Source organism: Eumetopias jubatus, unplaced genomic scaffold (genome assembly GCF_037043125.1).
Source record: "Eumetopias jubatus isolate StellerSeaLion01/CBP00866 unplaced genomic scaffold, mEumJub1_p1.0 scaffold_2, whole genome shotgun sequence".
Classification (NCBI taxonomy): Eukaryota; Metazoa; Chordata; class Mammalia; order Carnivora; family Otariidae; genus Eumetopias; species Eumetopias jubatus.
The window spans coordinates 60,175,163-60,197,144 of NW_028274808.1; the positions used below are offsets into that span (position 1 = coordinate 60,175,163).

Consider the following 21,982-nt stretch of genomic DNA (forward strand, 5'->3'; position numbering starts at 1 on the left):
AATATCAGTTTGCTTCTTGTTTCATTGAGCTATCCATCTGAGCAGCATTATGTATAGTGGAACTGACCTAGTGCAGCATCGCGGTGTCATGGGTTGACCAAGAACAGATGATAGGGCAGTTGCTGTCACTCTGTAGTGTTCAAATCATTAAGCAGCAACTCCCCAAAACAGAGGCAAAGTTTTCAGGGTTCACTGATATGGAGTTATCCCATTTCACTCACTGGTCTACAGAAACAGATTCAATGTTCACATTAACGATGGTCCTTTGGCAGTTAAAGCACTGTAGAGGTAGAGGTCATTTTTCATGTGGGAATTGTAAGTGGGTAGATATTGTATGGAAACAGGGCTTGAGAAAGATTGGAAAGGATAGGAAACAGGACAAAAATAGCCTGATAGGTCATATCACCTTAATTTATTAACCCACAGAAAGCACGTGTGAGGGGGAATCAGAGGTAAGGCTATTTCTTCATTTCAGTGAAAATAAAGCTGCCACTCTGTTGTTTAATTTCCTTTGGTTTCTAGTTCAATGGTAATTTGATGTCCTAGGGAACACTTATTATCCTCTGTAAAATACAACAGACTTAGTTTTTCAAGTCAATGCAAATGTACAGAAAAAGAAAAAAATACTATATGCTGGCTAATTGAACATAATAATAAAAAAGGAAATAAATCAAAGGAAGTGATAAAAGATTAAGAAAAACAGGAACTTATAACATTAATTGGTATTGTTTCCTTTGGATTCTGCCCCATTTTGCTTCCTCCTATTTACCAAATATGATGATATAGGGGAGGTATTTGGGTTGGTGAGATGACAATATGCAACTCTTACTCATCTTCAGATTTTCACTACTTCTAAAAAGGTGCCACGTGTGTATGCATGTGTGTGTCTAAATGCAGGCATTTTGTCCTAGGAATGAGAGACTCATAAACACATTTTTCTATCCTCCACAGTCAATAAATTGGGTAGACTACACCATAAAAGATCTTTGGCAGAAGACTGAGTACATATACCATTCTATTAAGAACACCATAAATTTAAAATGAGAAATTTTTTTAAAGCTCTAAAACATAACTAAGGCAACTCAGAAAATTAACTTACAACTCATGAGGGCAAATACCTAAGAACCAATTTATCCGATTTGCATTGCTTACACCCATTTTCCAAATGGTGTTTATAGAATAAATCATGCCATTCATTGGAAACATTGCTGCGGAATATACCAAATACATAACTGGGATAGTAGAGTAAAATAAAAAGTCATTACTTTTCAATGAGTATAAAATTAGTGTTATTTTACATCTGTGTCTCCACTACCCATCTTAAGATATGAAATGTTGCAAGCACAGTGCATGCCCTCTGTGTACCCCTTACTAATCACATTCTTCTTTATCTCTACAGTGACTGCTGTCTGGAATTTAGTATTTGTCATTCCCCTGCATTTTTCTATACTTTTATCATATCCTTAAGCCTGAAATAGGACTGTTTTGCAATTTTAACTTCATATGGATAAATTTATTCACGCAGTCTGTATGCATGGTTTTGCAACTTTTTTTTAGATTGCTGTTATGTTTGTGAGTTTCAGACATACTGATTCATGAAACTCTAGTTCATTCCTTGTATGAATATAAATCACAACTTATCCGTTTTCTTTCCCTTTTTTCAGCCTTATTGAGACATAACTGACATATAACTCTGTGTAAGTTTGAAGTGTGCAATGTGATGATTTGATACATCTATATATTGTGAAATGATTAACACAATAAAATTAGTTAACATATCCATCATCTCACATAATTACAAGTTTTTTTTTGTGTATAGTAAGAACACTTAAGATCTATTCTCTTAGCAGTTTTGAATGTTTTTTTTTTTTAAAGATTTTACTTATTTATTTGACAGAGAGAGACAGCGAGAGCAGGAACACAAGCAGGGGGAGTGGGAGAGGGAGAAGCAGGCTTCCCGCTGAGCAGGGAGCCCAATGTAGGGCTCGATCCCAGGACCCTGGGATCATGACCTGAGCCGAAGGCAGACGCTTAACGACTGAGCCACCCAGGTGCCCTCTCTTAGCAATTTTGAAGTATACAATACAGTATTGCTCACTGTAATTACCACGATATACATCCGTTCCCTAGAACTTATTCACTTGTAACTGGAAGTTTGTATCCTTTGACCAACATCTCCCCATTTCCCCAACCCCCCAGACCCTGGAAACTACCATTTTACGCTCTGTTTCTGTGAGTTTGCCTTTTTTAAGATTCAACATATAAATGAGATCATACAATGTTTGTCTTTCTCTGGCTTATTTCATTTAGGAAAATGCCCTCAAGTTCCATCCATGTTGTTGTAAGTGGCAGGATTTCCTTCTTTTTTATGGTTGAACAATATTCCCTTGTATATACATGCCACATTTTCTTTATTCATATGTAGACAATGGACACATAGGTTGTTTTAAAATAGCTATTATCAAAAAGACAAGAGCTAATGAGCACTGCTGAGGATGTGGAGAAAGGGAACCCTTGTACATGTTGGTGGGAATGTAAGTTGGTGCAGCCACTATGGAAAATAGTATAGAGGTTCCTCAAAAAATTAAAAATAGAACTACCCTATGATCCAGCAATCCCACTCTGGATATATATCCTAAGGCAATAAAATCACTATGTCGAAGAGGTATCCATTTTCTTTTCTTTTTTTTTTTCAAGATTTTATTTATTTGACAGAGAGAGAGAGAGACAGCGAGAGAGGGAACACAAGCGGGGGGAGTGGCAGAGGGAGAGGGAGAAGCAGGCTCCCTGCTGAGCAGGGAGCCCGATGCGGGGTTCGATCCCTGGACGCCGGGATCATGACCTGAGCTGAAGGCAGATGCTCAATGACTGAGCCACCCAGGCACCCCCCATTTTCTTTTTGACAAATATTTACGTTCTTTACAGTATTTTGAAACAATGCTGCTATGAACGTTCTTATATATGTATCCTTGTACACAGGAGCAAAAGTTCCTTCCAGATATATAGTTAGGAGTGAAATTCATTCATTTATTTATTTAATTCATATTTATTGAGCACTTTTTATGTGCCAGGCACCATTCTAGGCTCTAGGGACACAACAAGAACCAGATGGCAGCCCCTATATTCAAGGGTTTTATATTCTACTTAGGAAGACAGACAATGAAAAAAATTAAACAAGTAAAATGCAGAGTGTATCGGATAAGTTCTGTGGAGAAAAACAAAATGACTGGAATAGAGAGTAAGGTGGGGAGGACCTGTTCTTTTACACTGAGGAGTTATGGAAGGCCACACTCTGAAGGTGACATTTAAGGAGAGAGATTAAGGAGATGAAGGATCTAATCCTGCCTATATCTGGGGGAAGAGCACTTTACATAGGGGGAACAGCACTTTACATAGGGGGAACCGCATGTATACAGGCCTGAGACAGGAATACACCTGGCATGTTAGAGTGCAGCAAGAACACCATTATGGCTGAAATGGACCAAACAGGAGCATAGTAGAGCATCAGAGAGATGGTGCCTTATTAATGTTTATAGGGCCTACAGATTTTACTCTGAATAAGATAGAAGGTACTGGAGAGCTTTGTGTTGTGTTGTGATCACAATTTCATTAAAAAGAATCATGCTAGGTGCAATATAGAGTGTAATGAGCAAGGATGGAAACTAGGAGACAGATTAGGAAGGTAGTGCAAATATCCCAGGGGAAGATGATGGTAGCTTGGCCCAGCCAATGATGAAAGCCTGATTAGTGGAGGTGGTATGAAGTGGTCAGGTTCTAGATATATTAAAGTTCGAGCCAGCTGGATTTGTTGGATGGATTGGATGATGCGAGATGTGAGAAAAAGAGGAGCCAAGGATGACTTCAAGGTTTTTCCCTTGAACAGCTGGAAGGAGGATTGTCACTTGTTGACGTGGAAAAGATTTAGAAAGAGGTTTTTGGAGGAGAGGAGAACCAGCAGTTCAGTCTTGGATATATTAAATTTGATAAACCTATTAGATATCCAAGTAGAGATGTCCAGTAGGCAATTGGTTATTACATAAAAGTTCAGGGTATGTACACCTTCAACTTTACTGTGTATCACAAAATTGTTCCCCAAATTATTTGTACCTAATTACATTTCATGTTGCTGTAACAATACCTGTATGGTCAATTTTTCATACTGATAATCTAATGGTATTATCTGGTGTTGCATTGTGACAATATTCTTTAACAAAAACAAACAATACTCTGGAACTAAGCCATCTGGATCTTTTTTTTTTTTTTTAATTTGGGAGAGAGAGAGAAAGAGAGAATGCACAAACGGGGGGAGGGGCAAAGGGAGAGGGAGAAGCAGACTCCCCACTGAGCAGGAGCCCAATGACGTGGGGATCCATCCTTGGATCCTGGGATCATGACCTGAGCTGAAGGCAGACACTTTAACAGACTGAAACACCCAGGTGCCCCAAGCCATCTGGATCCTAACAAGCACCACATGTTCATAACCTACTGGCTAATGGTGTTGTTGCCATATTTTCCCAAACCAAAGTAGTCAATAATCGGGATATACTGATACCCTTTGGAAGAAAAGTGAATCAGTGGTTTGTTTCTATTTTCTTTTGAGGAGATGGAAAATTTACAGACCGCATTGCATGGATTTGATATGGATAATTCTCTTGTTTTGGCTTTTGATGATGATCAAAGTCTCACTAATGCAAACTAATTGGAAGCATCGGAGACACTGGGTTTTGATTTTAAAAAGAAAGAATTTAATTACTTTTAATTACATATATTGATTGAAACTTTATTAGGCTAATAGTGATGACCCAATAGGCATCTTATGATCAGATATGAGTAGTTGTACTTAGAATATTAAATATGCTTGGACTCTTGCTGGATTCACTTTTATTGCAATAAGTGGATGTTTAAAAGTGTTCTTCCCCCTTATGAGTATGTACACATTTACCTCACAATACAGTTTGAATATGAGGATGGTTTGGACTTCTTCTCATAAAGTGGGAATAATTTATTTTGTTTGTAGTTACTTGTTGTAGAATATCTGCTTTCCCCATGCCCAAACATTTTTTGGCTTATGTTGATTGACAGTATTAACTTACTGCAAAAAAAAAGAGAACAACCGTGAATGGCTGTGTGTGTGTGTTTGTGTGTGTGTTTAACATAGAAAAAATATTATGGAAATTATCAGGATACCATTTTCTTTAAAGATATTTGGAATATGAATTCCAGATGGTAGTTCTGCTCATTTCCATTTCTGGAGCTTGTCAGTAAGCCATGCACAACAAGCAAAACAGCAGTGACAGTGGCTAAATCTTCTCGTGAGTCACTCAGTACCTGATCAGGAATCAGAAGACCTGATATATTCTAGTCTCTATCGTTAATTAATTATTTTTCTGTTCCTTGGCAAATAATTTCCTAGTTTTCTTAGTTTCCTAATATTTAAATGGTTTGAAATATATGGTTGCCATAATATTTTTAAAAATATAAAGTGAAAATGTGAGGTCTCATTTTTATAGTACTGGAGGTACATTTGAACTAAAATTCTTCATGAATTTTTCTCCAACTCACAGAAGTTGAGAGCTGAGGGAACAGGCAAGGTGAGTGATGTAAGGGAACATGTTTTTATACTGTTATAAAGTAATGCATGTGAAATATGAAACACTGGGACATAATCAGAAAAATTTGTGAATTCTGACTTGATTTTATTTAATGTAATAATTCAAGTTGTTAAATAATTTGTGTGTAATTTGAGTAGTATCTAAATTATATATGACCTCAATTACTATACATAAGCTTTCTTCCATCAGCCTTTCTCTCTTTTGTTGGAACTATGTAAGAATAAAGAAGGAAAACAGTTTTTTTTCAGTCCTCTTTGTGGTTATAACTGGTATTTGTGCCAGTTATATTTGTGGGAGAATGAAGTAGAAGAGCCTTGAAATGACTGGCCTGGCTTCGATCCTACTGTTTCCACCAGTCCTGCCTTTAGCAAGGGCCATTATATCTAAGTTTCACTATGTCCAGGTTCTCAGACCAAATGGTTTCTATTTAGGCCACATTTAAGAAGCTCCAGTCCAGCAGCTTAGTAGCCCAGCCTCGTCAGTCTAATGATTTGTTTCCCTCGTCTGGACCCAGCAGTAACATCCCACCTCATTTAATCATACCTGAGTCTCTATTTCCTGAACTGTCACTGTTCTATTGTCCTTTCGAGCGGTAGCCTTGTCTTTTCCTTAACTAAACTCCTGAAGGGTAGAACTTCCTCCCTGTGCTTCAGGCCCTGTATCTGGATGCTGATACCTGCTGCCATATTTTCCTGTGATGCATGCCATTTAAGTAAGTCTGGATCTTACCATTGGCAGTTGCACCACATCTCACTCACCTGCCCTATAGCTGCTGACTTCTCAATAACTGAATGTCTCTATGCTAATCAGTCAGCGTCTTTGGGGCCTCTGCTTATTGCTTGCTTCAGGTTCCTCTCACATCTCCTTGCTCTCTATGGATCCTGCTAGAGATCTGCTTCTGGGATCTTAGGAGGTAGCCTAGTAATCAAGAGGTCTGCGCAATCTCTGGGTTTAGCGTCTCCTGTACTGACTGAGTCAAGCCAGGTTCTAAAATGCCCCAGTGCAGGGTACATTTTACTAAAGGCTTTCTTCTTCATATGAAATTTTCTTCAAAGAAGATGATCTCTTTAGACTCTCATGTCTCATGTGGAAAAGGAACTCAGTGTTCTTAGGCGTTTGTTATACCTACAAATGCATGGAAGAGAGTACCAAGATCTTTGGAACAGAAATTAAGAAAATCCAGCACACTTCCCTTTCAAAACACAAAACAAAAAATAGACAAAAACCCCAAAAGGATAAAAAAAATGACCAGCTAACTTTAAACAATGGAACATTTCATCAAAGACTTAATTACTCTAGAAGGGCATAATTTGTAATGTCTGATGGACATTGGTCATGGACTTTGGTAGACCAGGAGATGACAAGAGAAAACTAGTTAATAATTCTGTAGTTACTAACTAAATTAATAATGCTCCCCCAACCCCAGTAAAAGAAAGGAGGCAGAAGCATGAATTTGATGTCCCCCAGATTACTAAATGTTTAAGTGAAATTTAATGTAGTAATTATGGTCTGCTCACCTGAATTAATCCTTTAATGTTAAATGGATTGCTTTTGTCATTTTTGAAAGGGTATGGTATATTTACTTGCCATGGTAATACATTTGAAAGGGACTTATTTTGGAGGTAAATATAAGTGGAGTCAGATGTTGTATGAGAACCTGTGGAACTGTTTTGAATGACATGTGAAAGCATTACTCGTAGATAATTATTTGTTCCCAAGATTAGTAGGTTAAAAACAATCTAAATAGAGGGGCGCCTGGGTGACTCAGTCGTTGGGTGTCTGCCTTCGGCTCCGGTATTGATCCCAGGGTCCTGGGATTGAGCCCCGTATCGGGCTCCCTGCTCGGCTGGAAGCCTGCTTCTCCCTCTCCCACTCCCCCTGCTTGTGTTCCCTCTCTTGCTGTATCTCTCTCGGTCAAATAAATAAATAAAATCTTTAAAAAAAAAACACAATCTAAATAGAGTCCAAAAGAATCACATAATATAATTTCCATCATAGGCAAAATAATAGGAAAAATTCTTTATGGAAAAGATACATAAATGCAGAATTTAGGACATCTTTATGAAATGAACCCATTAAGAAGTTTTTTACTGCCCCCTGCTGTCAGTTTCTAAAAGAAATATAGCAAAATTACTGTAAAAACTGACTCAAGAGGAATTAAGGCGCTGCCTTGAACAAAAATTCCCTGCTTTTAATTACACCGCTTTCTAGCCAGTAATGCTAATGCTTACTTCATGTTTGTGAGCAATAATCTGTCAAACTAAGAGACCAACTCTAGCAAAGTGTGTATTAGTGGATGTAGGGTGAGAGGTCAAGTTCATGGCTTGTGAAATGCTATATTAATAAGAATGTACCAGTGTTACAGTTTTTAGACAACGATGTCTACTTTACCATTTTGCCAAATTTCACAATTTTGAATTTACTCTTTAATCTTTATATAACCCAGGTAAAACATCCTTCATTAATAAAAGCAAAACTTCGAAAATAAATGAATGTATGGCTTATTTTTATAGTATAATCCAGCTTGCAATGTTATTTTCATTTTGGCATATAAAATTAAGAAATGAGAAATAATAAAAGTAATAGGTAGTACTAATGCTGCAGTCACGAGGTGCAAGGCACGGTTTTATTTTTTCACATAGTATTTTACATAGTCATCATAAAATAGAATGAGGTAGGCTTTATTTTAATTTCCATTTCACAGATGAAGAAACTAAGTCACAAAGCAACTTGTCTCCGTGACACAATTGGTAAAAGGTGGAGCCACGACTGGAAGCCCTGCAGTCTGACTCCTGGGTCACTCCTCTTAACCTTTTCGCACAGAAAGTGTGAACTCTGCAGTTGAGGAAGAACTCCAGAAATTAGAATGGTCATGGTGGTGTAAGTGTATATTGACTCCAACTAACCATGCACTCATGTAATTATTATTATTATCATCATTTTTTGCTGTACCCATGCTGTAGTGGCCAGAGCCTGTGTATAAGCAACAGACCTGTATTTCTTTCAGTTTGGTTTATCTTTCTGTGTTTCCTCGGTTGCATCACATTCACGGTGTGTAGGTGTGCTTTTTTAAGTGACAATGTGGCCACTTAGCCCAGGCCTTAGATCAGAGTACGTATTTGGGGGTTAATCTCGTGGTTCGCCTCTGCACACCTGTGCCTTTCATCTCTGTACTGCCATACAACTTCCAGTTTTAGCCACACTTTCAACCATCTTCAGCACCTCATATTCAAATGATGCACACACTTTCACAGTACTTTGAATGAATCAGTTGCACATTTTAAGTTTCCTTGGATGCTGTTAATTCCAGAGTCCTATTTAATAACCTATTTGTACCCCTCTATGCCTGCCCGGTCCTTTGCCTTCTCTTTAGTAGCACATGGTTCATGATTATGGACACATCGCACCCAGGGTTAACTAGAACAACTAGTATTGCAATTCTGGGACTCTTTTGCCTTGCAGGTATTTGAAAACACCACTTCAGGCTCCAGAGGGCTAACTCTACAGGAAATCTCTTATCCCACATTAAAGTAAAACCAAAAGTCAACACAAATCATTTGCTATTCATAATAAAAAGTTCTTACCTGACTCGAGGAATTGGGTTTCCAGTGACTCTACACTCCAAGTAAACTCTACTTCCTTCTGCCACTTCTTGGCTCCGAAGCTTCTGGATGAATCGCGGAGCTGAGGGGAAGTGGAGTGCATTCTGGGGCTGTGGGTGAGAGATGTTATTGCACGGCACTGCCTTGTCCTGGTCTGCCTGGTAGCAATGCCTGGCTTCGGGTAACTTGACCTCAGCTTCCATCTCCTGTTGGTCTCCAGTGGGGCTTTGGCTGGCTGAGGCACTCATCAGGGCTGACCGTGGATTTTTAGGAGACAAGTACCCACTGTCTGGCGATGAGGACTCTCCATTTGGGCTTCTATTTCTTGGCTTTGCTGCTTCTCTAAATATGGATGTCAGCTCCTCGATGAAATTAGCTGCCTTGTCACATAGCTGGCTCTGGGGTTCAGTCTTACCTTGATATGCTGGTTTGGGCTTTACACTTGTGTTGGTAGTTTTTGCACCCCGTTTTTCAGCCTTTCGGAGGCTCCGGATATAGCTGGGGCTGGCAAGCAGGGGTGATTTGGCAGGTTTCCTCTTTGAAGCAGGTGAAGAGATATGGTCAGTTTGTTCTGGCGGAGGTTGGACAGATGTTGGCCTGTTATCATGAGGTCTTCCTGAGGAGGTTGGCTCACCAAATTTGGTCTCCTTATGGGAAGGATTTTCACAGACACATACAGGAGAAATGTTGAAAATCTGTGAGATCTCCTTTTCTGAGTCAAAATCTTCTGTTTCAGAGTTGGCTATAGCTCTCCGGGCCAGGTCAAGACTCTTGTTTATCTCTTCCTGGCTGAGAAAAGCAGAGAGCTCAGGGAAGAAGTCAGCATTCTTGCTTTCTTCCTGCATGTCTGATAGGGAATCATAGAACGAGTCATGGGAGGAAGTCTCTGACATATTTCAATAGTCTTCATACACTTTTTGTTTGCTCTCAACAGGAAGTCCAGAGGCACTGGAAACCAATTTACCTCTTGTGTTCTGAAAGACAACATAGAGAGAATTGCCATTAGTTGGTGGGTGTGTTTGTGTGCGGTTATCATAAAATTACTAATTTTCAAGTTGGGAGAAACATTAAAGTGAACAAATAAACTTTTGTAAAAATTGTTTTTCTCTATTCTTCAAGTTGGAAGAAACATCAAGTATACTTGTGTTTATTGTTTATCATTTTAATTTACTATTTTCCCTGTGAGTGAATATTAAGTATCTTACTAACCAGCACTGAATAATTCAAACAAAATATCTGCACTGGGCACTAAGAGTATGGTAGGGCCTTCTGCACTTCTCAGAGCCTCCTTTTCTGTACCCTCTCCCACTACATACCTCATTAAAGCTTCAATTGCATTAATGTTATGAGATTGGAAGCTTATTGATATTTTTAGTAAATCTGATTCTGCTTATCCCACCCTAAATCACAAATACATTTTGATTCCAAATCTCATTTATTTTTAGTTTTCAATGAAATATTTGAAATCTTATTATTTCTTTTTTTTTTTTAAAGATTCTATTTATTTATTTGACAGAGAGAGACACAGGGAGAGAGGGAACACAGGCAGGGGGAGTGGGAGAGGGAGAAGCAGGCTTCCCGCTGAGCAGGGAGCCCGATGCGGGGCTCGATCCCAGGACCCTGGGATCATGACCTGAGCTGAAGGCAGACGCTTAACGACTGAGCCACCCAGGTGCCCCCAAAATCTCATTATTTCATTTTTCCCTTGTGTCCACCCATGTGCATTCATATTTACTCATTCAACAGTTATTTCAACACTTAGTTAATATCACTTATTAAGTTTCAGGTGCTAGAGGTATTGTCATTTTCTAGACTGGAGATTGGCAAACTGTTTTACAAAAGGCCAGATGGAAATACCTTTGACTCTGTGGGCTGTACTGCCTCTGTTGTAACTATTCAACTTTGCATTGCAGCATGAATCTAGCCATAGACAATACAATGAATAAGCATGGCTATGTGCCAATAAAAGTTTATTTTTGGACACTGATATATGAATTTTATGTTTTACATGTCAAAAATTTTCAAATTTTTTCTGAACCACTGAGTCGCCCTATATATATATTTAAATTAAAAATATATAACACTGTTAGTTTGCAGGCCATACAGAAACAGGTGGTGGGATGGATTTGGCCCAGGGGCTAAAGTTTGCTGACTCTTGATCTAGACTGAGGATATAGTCCCTATGTTCAAGGAATTAAAAGTCATGTGGGGTTATAAAGCGGGAAGGTGGAAAAGACATTAAACAAATAATATAAAATTTGGATAGGGTGTCAAAGGAAAATGAAAAGAGCTTTGTTGCTGTGAGAACCTAACTTAAATCTTTTAAGGACATGTGAGAGAACTTTGTGCCTTGCACAGGACATTTATATGGAAATACCACCAGCATTTCCATGTTCATTTTTTTTTTTAAAGATTTCTTATTTGTTTATTTGACAGAGAGAGACAGTGAGAGCAGGAACACAAGCAGGGGGAGTGGGAGAGGGAGAAGCAGGCTTCCCGCTGAGCAGGGAGCCCGATGTGGGACTCGATCGCCGGAACCTGGGATCACGACCTGAGTCGAGGGCAGACGCTTAACGACTGAGCCACCCAGGCGCCCTCCATGTACATTATATAGAAATACCACCACCAGTTTCATGACTTGCAAAACAATTGGGCAGGAGCTGAAATTTCCACTGCAAATATTATGAGGCAATGACTCTTCAGTTACTCTAAGTATGCTGTTCTTTTTCTATATATTGTTCATAGAATGGTAGAGGGAAGATCTAGAAAACTTCAGAAGGGAAACTTGCCTCAAGATTGAGTCTAAAAGTCAATAAAGGAAGCTTGTTGGATGTGGTGGAACTCAACTTTATAGGTTGGGTCAGGAGTAAACTTAGTGAGAAATTCATTCTCCATAAGGTCAGTGTTCCTCATGAGGATAGAATTGGGCTGCTTGTCCAGAACCAGTTTCCCATCTAGGGATTCTGCTTAGAGTGATGAGATTTTGTTCTATTAAGTGAAATGTCATTTTCTCTCCTATGACCAAAAAAGAGCCAGCCTGCATTTTTGACTCCTGCAAGTCTCCAATCTCAAAGAGCATTATGTTGAGGGGTTCCAGAAATCTACCTCGAGGACTTACTACCACATAGGATGCAGTGATTCATAGAACCTGTCAATTCAACAGAATATATGTAATCAGACCCTAAAGCTCAATATTAACCTACTGCATCTTCTTTAGTTGAAAGTTGTACTTGCGTCTTAGATGTCCTCTTAGAAAGATTACTGTTATACCTGAATTATGAGATTCTCCACATTCTAGTCTTTTCCTACCTACTAAACCATATTACCCTGTATTCTCCTAGTAAATTTTACAAATCCACTGGAGTGGTATTGTGACCGTCTCCCTCTTCATGACATTCTAATTCCTTTGTCCTGTCTGTACTCCAGAATGGAATCATTCTGATTCCTCACTGATTCTTTAAATTAGCCCATATATGGAGAAATGTTGTATTCAGTGTGTTTTGTATATTTTAGTATGTTTTGTTCATGAGAAACAGGCAGTTAACACATGATTTTGAAAGGGCACAAACATAGAAACTATTATGTATAGAATATATAATACAGAAAATGCAAAATTAAATATGAAAATATATAGCCTGATTTTCAGTTTTTTTGCATACCCTTCATCTAAGTACCCATTAGCTTTTACCTTCTGACCTAGCCTTCTCCAAAACTTAAGTATCAGGAAGTAGAAAATTCTGTTTCAGTTTGTGTGCCACTTTCCCTCAAGGTCAAGGCTCATTGAGGCTCAAAATCCAGAAACGTGGGTGGGAGCTTGGAAGTTTATGAAGGTGGAAGGAGAGACCACATACTAGTGTTCTAGTAGTTGTGGTTCTCAGTGGGAAGCCAAATCTTGGGACTGGTAGTCAAAAGCTTGGAGCTTGTTTCTGGCCACAAAAAAGAAAAAAAAAACAGTAAAATCATGGCAAGTATAACAAGTATCATAATAAACATTCATGCAAGGTTTTATTTAACTAATTAATGAGGAAACTGGTAAGATGTACAACTATTTCAAAGCAGACTCTAAAGTATATGAATATGTATGTACATAAATATAATATATGTGTACATATATAAGTATATATGCAGACAATCAAGAATGCTGAAATGAATTTACTAATAAATTTGAAACTGTTAATATAGAGAGAGCAGTAAAATGTAATGTTTGGACTCCTTTCTATGGAGTACAAACAAATACTATTTCTACTGGAAAAAATTTATTTGTATATTCATGTTCAAGTATAATTTGCATTGCTATTAGATTTTACAATTTACAAAGTTATAGAATTGCCTACTTAAAGACAGAAAAGGCATACACCACGATAGAATCAGATGACCCTGGAAGGTCTACCAGACCCCACCCAGTATTCCACTGAAAAGACACCAGTTTCCTATTGCTTATTCCAAAGCCTTTCATAGTTTGTCCTGAGAAGGCAGATGAGTTTCTCCCAGAAGAGAGCCCTTAACTACATTTGGCCCTTCAGTCAGCAAATATGGTAGGATGGTTTAGGAGAAGTCAAGGTCAAGGTCAACTCTTAAAATGTGGGAGGATATAAGTCACCAGGCAACATTAAGCCAGAAGACATGAAAATAGGAAGAGAGAGATGCTTGGGCCAAAAGTATGTTTATATACTGAAGGCAAAACAGACTGTATTTCCATTTCTTGCAAAATGTATTTTTTGGAAGAGAAGCTATTGGTCTGTTTATTTTTGGCCTTAGAGAAATTAATTTTTTTGTATTGAACTCAGTGTGAGAGAGAGAGATTGGGAAATATAATTTAAAAAAAGATTTTATTTATTTATTTTTGCGAGAGAGAGAGGGAGCAAGTGAGAGAGAGCACAAAAGTGGGGGGAGGAGGGGAGGAGCAGAGGGAGAAGCAGACTGAGCAGGGAGCCCGACGCCGGGCTCGATCCCAGGACCCTGGGATCATGACCTGAGCCGAAGGCAGACGCTTAACCGACCGAGCCGCGCAGGCGCCTGGGAAATACAGTTTTGAAAAAGACAGATTTCTGTCCTCATGGAACTTAGTCTACCAGGGATATAAATAAGTAATAAGCATATATAATTTAGTGTGTCGAGTGCCAAGATGAGAGAACAAAGAGCTGTGTTAGCACCTAGAAGGCATAACAGGGTTAGGATCAGGAAAAGCTTTATGGAAGATGAAGCCTGTAGGATGATATGTGAAGGAGGAGGAAGAGTTAGGCAGGTAAAGAGGACACTGGCAGAAGCATAGACAGAGTCTTGAATCCCAGGGAGAGTATGGCAGACTCAGGTAACTCAGAGAGGTTCACGGAAACAGAAATCTATGTGGAGACCTTGAATTTTATCTTAGGTGCAGCTAGAGGACAAAGAAGACTGTTAAGTATGTGAGAAACATCACTAGAGGTGCATTTTATTTTTACCTTTTTTAAAAAGATTTTATTTATTTATTTGAGAGAGAGTGAGCCTGAACAAGCAGGGGGAGGGGCAGAGGGAGAAGGACAGACTCCTCACTGAGCAGGGAGCCTGACACAGGGCTCGATCCCAGGACCCTGAGATGACTACCTGAGCCGAAGGCAGATGCTTAACCGACTGAGCCACCCAGGCTCCCTGAGTTGCATTTTAGAAAGATAACTGATTGTAACCTAGCTCAGGGACTGAGGGGAAGAAAGTCAGTAGGAAGGTTTGTGTCCTATTCTTTGGGTTGTGTGCATTTATCATTGCTTTATCTTTGGTTGTCCATCATCTGAGCCTCCTAATTAGTTTTGGATAATTCCTCATGTTATGAGCCTCAGTGAGAAACTAAGCTCACTCATCATAATGGAATGTGGAATCTCCGAATATTTGCTTTCCCAACCCCTTGGAGCCTGGGCAAAAGTCTTGGCACATGGCAGTTATATGCATCCATCTTGGACTTTGAGGCATGTTCCATGGAGGAAGCATTCTGGTTTCTGGTTGTAGCAGCAGATGCAGCAACATGGGGTATGAGAGGCAGCAGTGGTGACTGTACAGAGGTGGGAGCTGGAAGCTGTGGTGTGGACTATTGAGCTGCCACAGTGTGGTAGCCACACATGAGCCTTTTCCTGGCCTTTTGGTCTTGCCTCCAGCATACACTCTGGGCCTCATTCTGTGAATGGCCACAACTCCTATCAATAATTTGCTTTACAGTCAAGTTGACCAAAGAATATTTCTGTCACTTGCCACCAAGGAGCACAACTGATAGTAGATAAAAAAACATGACAGAGGCCTGAACAAGTGACATTAGGATGGACAACAGTGGACAATAGATAGAAGATAGGACAGAAATCTGTGATTGATTAAATGAAAAGATGATGCAGAGGCAGGATAATAGATTTCTTATTCAAACAATGGGATGGATGGCACCATTAACTCACATGACACAAATGGGGGGACAAGTTTTGAGAAAAAAAATCTCAATTTTGATTTGCACCTTTTGCAACTGGGAACTCTGGAAGGCAATTTGAGATACTGGTCCAGAGTACATGAGAAAAGAGAGCAAAACTTGATTGGAAATTATTGGCCAATGGGTGGCAGTGTAAGACATGGGGGTGGATAAGATCATCAAGAAAGAAAGAGAAAAAAAAAAGAAACAATCCTCCAGAGAGTTCTGGGAAAACCAGGAGACTGGGGTGTCATGGAAGCTGGGCAAGAAAATGTCCATGAAAGAGGAATTATCCTTTTGACTTAGCAACTGGGAACATTTAACACCGTTGGCAACAGCAGTTTTGGTGTATGTGACAGAGATTTAAGCCAGATTCCAGATATGTTGAGAAATTATGGAAGGAAAGGAAATATAGATTGTATGTGCCGTTGACTATTTTGAGAAGTTTATAAAGAGAAGGACAGACAGAGGTAGTAGGTGGACAAACGTATGAAAATCTGGTGGGTTTGTTTGTTTAAGAGGTGGCTCAGGAATGTGTTTCGGTGCTAATGCATCTAGACAGTAGAGAGGGAGAAGCAGAAAATCCATGTAAGAAAGTGGTGATGATGAATAGACTGGGTCTTCCAGGATGTGAGATGAAATGAGTTATGGTACAAATGACTTCAGGTTGGAAGGGAGTAGTTCTTCCATTGTCAAAGGAGAGAAATAATTTAAGTGTGTGTGTGTGTGTGTGTGTGTGTGTGTGTGTGTGAAAGGAGGGGCAAGGGGGAATCTGCATAAATTTGTAATTGAAAGAAAGGGGAGCTCCTATCTTGAGATTTCTGAGGATTTGGAAGTTTATGAGGACAGGAGACAATTTGAAATAGCTGATGCAGAGAAAGGAAAAAATTTCCTTAAGAACGTTTATGGGCAGGGGCGCTTGGGTGGCTTAGTCGGTTAAGCGTCTGCCTTCGGCTCAGGTTAACATCTCAGGGTTCTGGGATGGAACCTTGCATTGGGCTCCCTGCTCAGCGGGGAGTCTGCTTCACCCTCTCCCTCTGCCACACCCCCCTCCGACTTGTGCACGCATGCTCTCTCTCAAATAAATAAGTAAAATCTTAAAAAAAAAAAAGATTTATGGGCAGAGGTGAGGACTTAGCTGAAGTTAAATGTGATGTATTTATAGTGTCATTAATCAATGTGATCCCACACTTCTCTTCACTAGAGCTCAGCAGTCCAGGTGAAGATGTGGAGATAAGATGCTCCAGGTTTTGACACACAGATAAAATGGAAGGGAAATGGACAAGGTGTTGAGAATATCAGCAAGATGGGGAGTGGATTCTAAAATCTGTGCTGGATTTGGATTCATGGGTAGGAGTTTGATCATAAAGAGCTTAAGGGACTAAAGGCCCAATGAAAGTAAAGGGAGGGTGCAGTGGGAATGACTGAGCAAGAGATCTGGAAGGATGTATTGAGATCGTGAAATGTCTGAATTGATCATTTCAGAGGCAGAGTCTTTTGACTCCTGACTGCATTTAGAGTGTGGCCATGTGAATGTCTTTGACTGTCTTTGAAGAACAATGCCAGAGTTTAGTAGTTGCAACAGAGACTTTATGATTGACAAAACCTAAAATATTTATCCAGACTTTTATAGGAAAATTTCCCAACCCCTGCTATAGAACATCAGCTACCTAATAACTTCACCTAGCCTGAAGTTACTACTACTAATAGTAATTATCCACTACTACTAATAATCCTGATAATGATAATGGCTAACAATGTACTGTTCACTGTGAGGCTGGCATTGTGTCAAGTGCCATTATGTAGATTATTTCATTTAAAAATCTCACAACAGGCCCCAGTTTACAAAGAAGGAAACTGAGGCAGAAAATGTGAATAGAAGAGCCAAGATTTAAACCCAGACAATGACTTCAGAACTTATTATCTTAACCATACGCTTAACTACCAATATATTATAGTTTCCACAACCAAGAATCCTAAGCAATGTATCAGATTAATAAAACTGTGGATCAGTTTTCTGCTATTTCTGCTAATATCAGAGTTCTGCTATTAACGATACTTAGTGCAAAGTGAACATAATAGGATAAATTTTAAACCTTCATAAAAAACATTATATGAGGAAGCTTAAACTTCTGAATGATGAAATGCTTTTTAGTTCATTTTTTAAAATAGGGAGTGTTTGCTGGAGGCAGATTAAATCACCTGCTTATTAACTTATATTTTGGTTTTAAAGAGGCGCCATCTGACAGGAACCAGTTGTGAGGATTAGGTGTAGTTTAAAAACTGCTTGCACAGTGAAAAAGAAAATAATAGCTCTATAGCATATATGGTTTGGGTTTAATTTGCAGCCCAGTTATTGCTGCTAGAACATGCACATGGTCTAGGGAAAATGCTCATTCAATGTGGATGAACAAGGGAGGTTTCCAGGTGGCCCAAACTCACAGGAAAATCATGCTTCAGAGATTTTCATGTCAGTCAACACCCCACAGTTAAAAGGTTGTAATCAAAAGAAATACAACTGCAAACATCTCCATTATTTCCCTGAGATTTTATGTTTTATTTCAAACAGTGCTTTTGGTAATTCTATGCTGGTATAATAGACACAGAAAATGAAAAACAGTGAAAAGAACTAATTATACTGTCTTTAATGAGTAAAGAAGTGAGATAAATGCCAAAAACATTAACAAGTTCTAATTTAGCAGGTAGAATTGAAAGATTTTTGAAATTTTGAGGAATAAAGCATTTTCCTACATCTTTGAATTTTCTCTGTCCCCTGTCTCTGTCCTCTTAAGGAATTTGAATTGCTTGGAAATTCTTCTCTTCATCTTTTTCCCTTTCGTACATTCTTCATCCATTATTAATAATTTCGCTTAAAACTCTGATAAGCCATAGCCATTTTCTAATTTCTTGGAATTTGTATAAGTCTAGCTTCTAACCCATGGGAGAAATGGCTCTTTGTTGGCTCTGTGTGTTTTATAGTTACTCTTCCTTTCTTCTACTTCCCTTTCCTGGAAAGGTAAGTTGAACATGAAATCAATCGAATGACTGTTTATTTATCACTTAATATGCACCAGGGAAGCTTCAAGGAGGGCAAAGATGAACCAGGCATAGTTTCTCTCCTTTAACGATCCTATAATCTAATAGGTGGAATTAAAGGGATAAGGCAAGAGTAAAAAATAAATACAAGGAGAAACATGATAAATGCTATTAAAATAGTTTAAACATATTATAGTAAGAGATTGAAGATGGTGGGAGAGAACATATTTACAAATTTGGCCATGTCATTCCTTTGGTATTTGTGTTCCAATGGTACTCCTCCAGCGGATAAGAGAAGGTCTAAAACATGATATGCAGGTTATCTATGTGCCTCTGGACAGCCTGCTCTGAGGAAAACTCTCCAGCTTCAACCTCCTCCATCTTCACTCTGACACATGTGGCAGTCATGCCTCACTGGCCTATTTTCCATTCCTCGAACATTCCACATTCTCTCATGTCTTCATGCTTTGCACCTGCTGTTCCTTTTGCCCTTCCTTTCTGTTTTTCTGTTTCAAACTCCGGTTTATCCTTAAAAACGTTTCTTAATTTCACTTCCTTTTGGTGCTTTCTGATTCCTCAGTCAGTGTAATTCTCTTTCTTCCAAACATGACCCTTTGCATAGTATTTTATTATAACATTCATCTTATTGAATTACCAATATGAGTTAGAGAATTCTTCGTCCATTAGACTGTGAACAGCTTGAAAGAGGAGATGTAACTGACAGCCTTTGAATGGCTAATGAGTGGCATTGTGTCTGGGTCATGGCAGATGATGGAGAGAAACTAAGAAATACCTGGTGCTTGAAATGTGGATTGAACCCTAACTAGGATTTGATGGGAAACAGAGCCATACAAACAAAGACACGAGGCGGAAATGTTTCATTCCCCCCTTGCTCTCAGCCATCCAGACCTCACAGCAGCATTTCTCTGGGCCTTGATGTCCTCAGTGAATGTTCTGCTCTTTACCCTGCTGTTTCATCTGTATTGCCTGTAGTTACTCATCCCCTGGGCTCTGTTTTCTAGTAAGAACTTGATAAAGTAATTAGTGCTATATGTTAGTAGCTGTTAATGTGAAGATATAAAATACACATTACATGTTCATTTCACTAATACAAGACAGTAGTAGGCCTGACACTGCATTAATAACAACCTTATCTATAAAGACGTTGATTTTTATGTTTCTCAGGACCTGCCAAGAAAGTTTCTCATGAAAAAAATTCAGAACCAGAAAAACATTTGTTTTTTTGGCATTCCTACTACTAGACAATCACAATTCTGTAAACTTTGATGATGCTTTTTGGCATGGATGCTAGCAAGCTCAGAGTTAAATTTTGAATCATAGAAATACGAATATTTTTAGTCCCCTCTTTTTTTTTTTTTCTCACTTTCTCTGTTTACTTATTCAGTCAGCATATTTTTGTTGAGCGCCTACTGTATTAGGCTCCTCTTCTACAGGTTGCGGACATAGCTGTAAGACAGAGTCCTCTGCCCTAAGGAGTTAACATTCTAAAGGAGAAAAGGCAAAAGTAGGAAATTTAGATAATGTCAGGTTCTGAATTTCTTATACTTGGTTTGGTCTTAAATCTTTTAATTCATTTTGGGCAACTGCATTTTGCTTTTATTGCATACAGTCTCAAATTATCTTTAAAAGTTGTTAAGGTACAAATGAAACAAAACGAATAAATACAATAAAATGCATAGTTGTACGTTAATATTGGTGTTTGCAGACCATGGCTGTTTTGGAAGGCGTGCTGTTGGTGGTGACAGCCACAGGAGGAGGGCGCTCTCAGGCTAGGGATGCTTTAGGTTCTCTCAACTTGTACCATGCAGGCAGCTGCAGGTATCCTCATGGCGCTCTGAAGGCAAATTCTTCCAGGTGAACTTTGACATTTATGTATGACACTTATGCCAGACTTAAGCAAATATTTGGTGAAGCAAGGTCTAGGAAGGTCAGCAAATACTACGAGGCATTATAGATTTCCTTCCATCTTGAACTTCAGTGACAGCTTATCAGCATCTTGACTTTCCCAAGCAAATATTGCTTTCAATTGTAAATTTCCAAGGTCACCTATTTTGTTAAACCCCTGTGGCGTATTTCATTAATTCCAAGGAATTTGATGCCACTTAATTTATAGATTATTTCTAAATGTATTTTTTTAAAGATTTTTTATTTATTTATTTGACAGAGAGAGAGAGTATAAACGGGGGAGTGGCAGGCAGAGGGAGAGGGAGAAGCAGGCTCCCCACTGAGCAGGAACCCCGATGTGGGACTCGATCCCAGGACCCTGAGATCATGACCTGAGCTGAAGGCAGATGCTTAACTGACTGAACCACCCAGGTGACCCTAAATGTAATTTTATGGTTTACAACTTTTCCCTGAGTTAATATAGTTTGAATTCTGTTGGATTCATGATCTACTATGAAATTTAGAACATGTGTGTAAGTTTTCACTGAACTTTTTAAATTTCGTATGCTTATCACACATCTAACACAAGCAATTTTATTATCTTAAATTGTCTTGGAATTACTATCCTACTATTTGGGAAAACATTTATTGTTGAGTTCCTAAATATAAATATAAATATATATAATTTACAACATACATCAATGTATAAATAATAGAAAAGAGAAAGAGAGACAAGTTTAGAAATTATGAATAACATTTGTTTTTTTGTGTTGCTGACTTTTGGGGATATTTATGTGAAAGCCAGATCTATGATAACCAGGATAATCCTCTATTTTGTCAGCAAAAACAATTCTTGTGGGACACCCCCTGCACGATCCCTGTGAGGCAAGGCACTCCAGGCTGTTGACAGTAAAGATCTCCCTGACTAGGGAGGAGGAAGAAAAGGCATGTGCATGAAAAATAGCAGAGTCTAGTAGAAACAATTCAATTACAAACAATACAAGCCAGTCCTCCCTGAGAATTTTCTACACAACAGCTTCTGAGCGTTGCACATTGCCTGCTTTCACAGAATGAACTATTTGATCCTTAGAATAATTGATGGGGTTGTCATTATTTTTCTTTTTATTATTTTTATTATTTCTGTACCCAAAACTTCAGCATAAAAACATTCAATTATTTGGCTAAAGGTGAACTGTCAGGAAATGGCAGATTTAGGGTTGAAACCTACATTTAACCACAAAGTTTTCTTTTTCCGTTGGGGATATTATGGGTATTTACTCTAGAATTTTGACAAGGGGAGAACTTTTGCAAGCTGTTTATGCAATTCCTGTAGATACTTTGACAAGCTACCACGATTTTGAAAGAAAAAGTGTTTGATGCTGGAAAAGGCTGACAGGCACTAAGGG

The 21,982-nt window shown here is 38.8% G+C and overlaps 1 protein-coding gene across 2 annotated transcripts in view; it reads right to left on the reverse strand.

Annotated features, from left to right (window-relative positions):
• The window catches only part of PALLD (palladin, cytoskeletal associated protein), a 388,100-nt gene extending 377,978 nt beyond the window's left edge, over positions 1-10,122 (reverse strand). Inside the window, exon 1 of one of the 2 annotated variants that reach the window (XM_088021011.1) lies at positions 9,197-10,122. In XM_088021011.1, the coding sequence (XP_087877137.1) occupies positions 9,197-10,107 (911 nt within the window). In that variant the 5' untranslated portion in view covers positions 10,108-10,122. The remainder of the gene's footprint in view (positions 1-9,196) is intronic. The other variant, XM_028104419.2, reaches the window with a different exon arrangement.
• Positions 10,123-21,982: the final 11,860 nt, after the last annotated feature.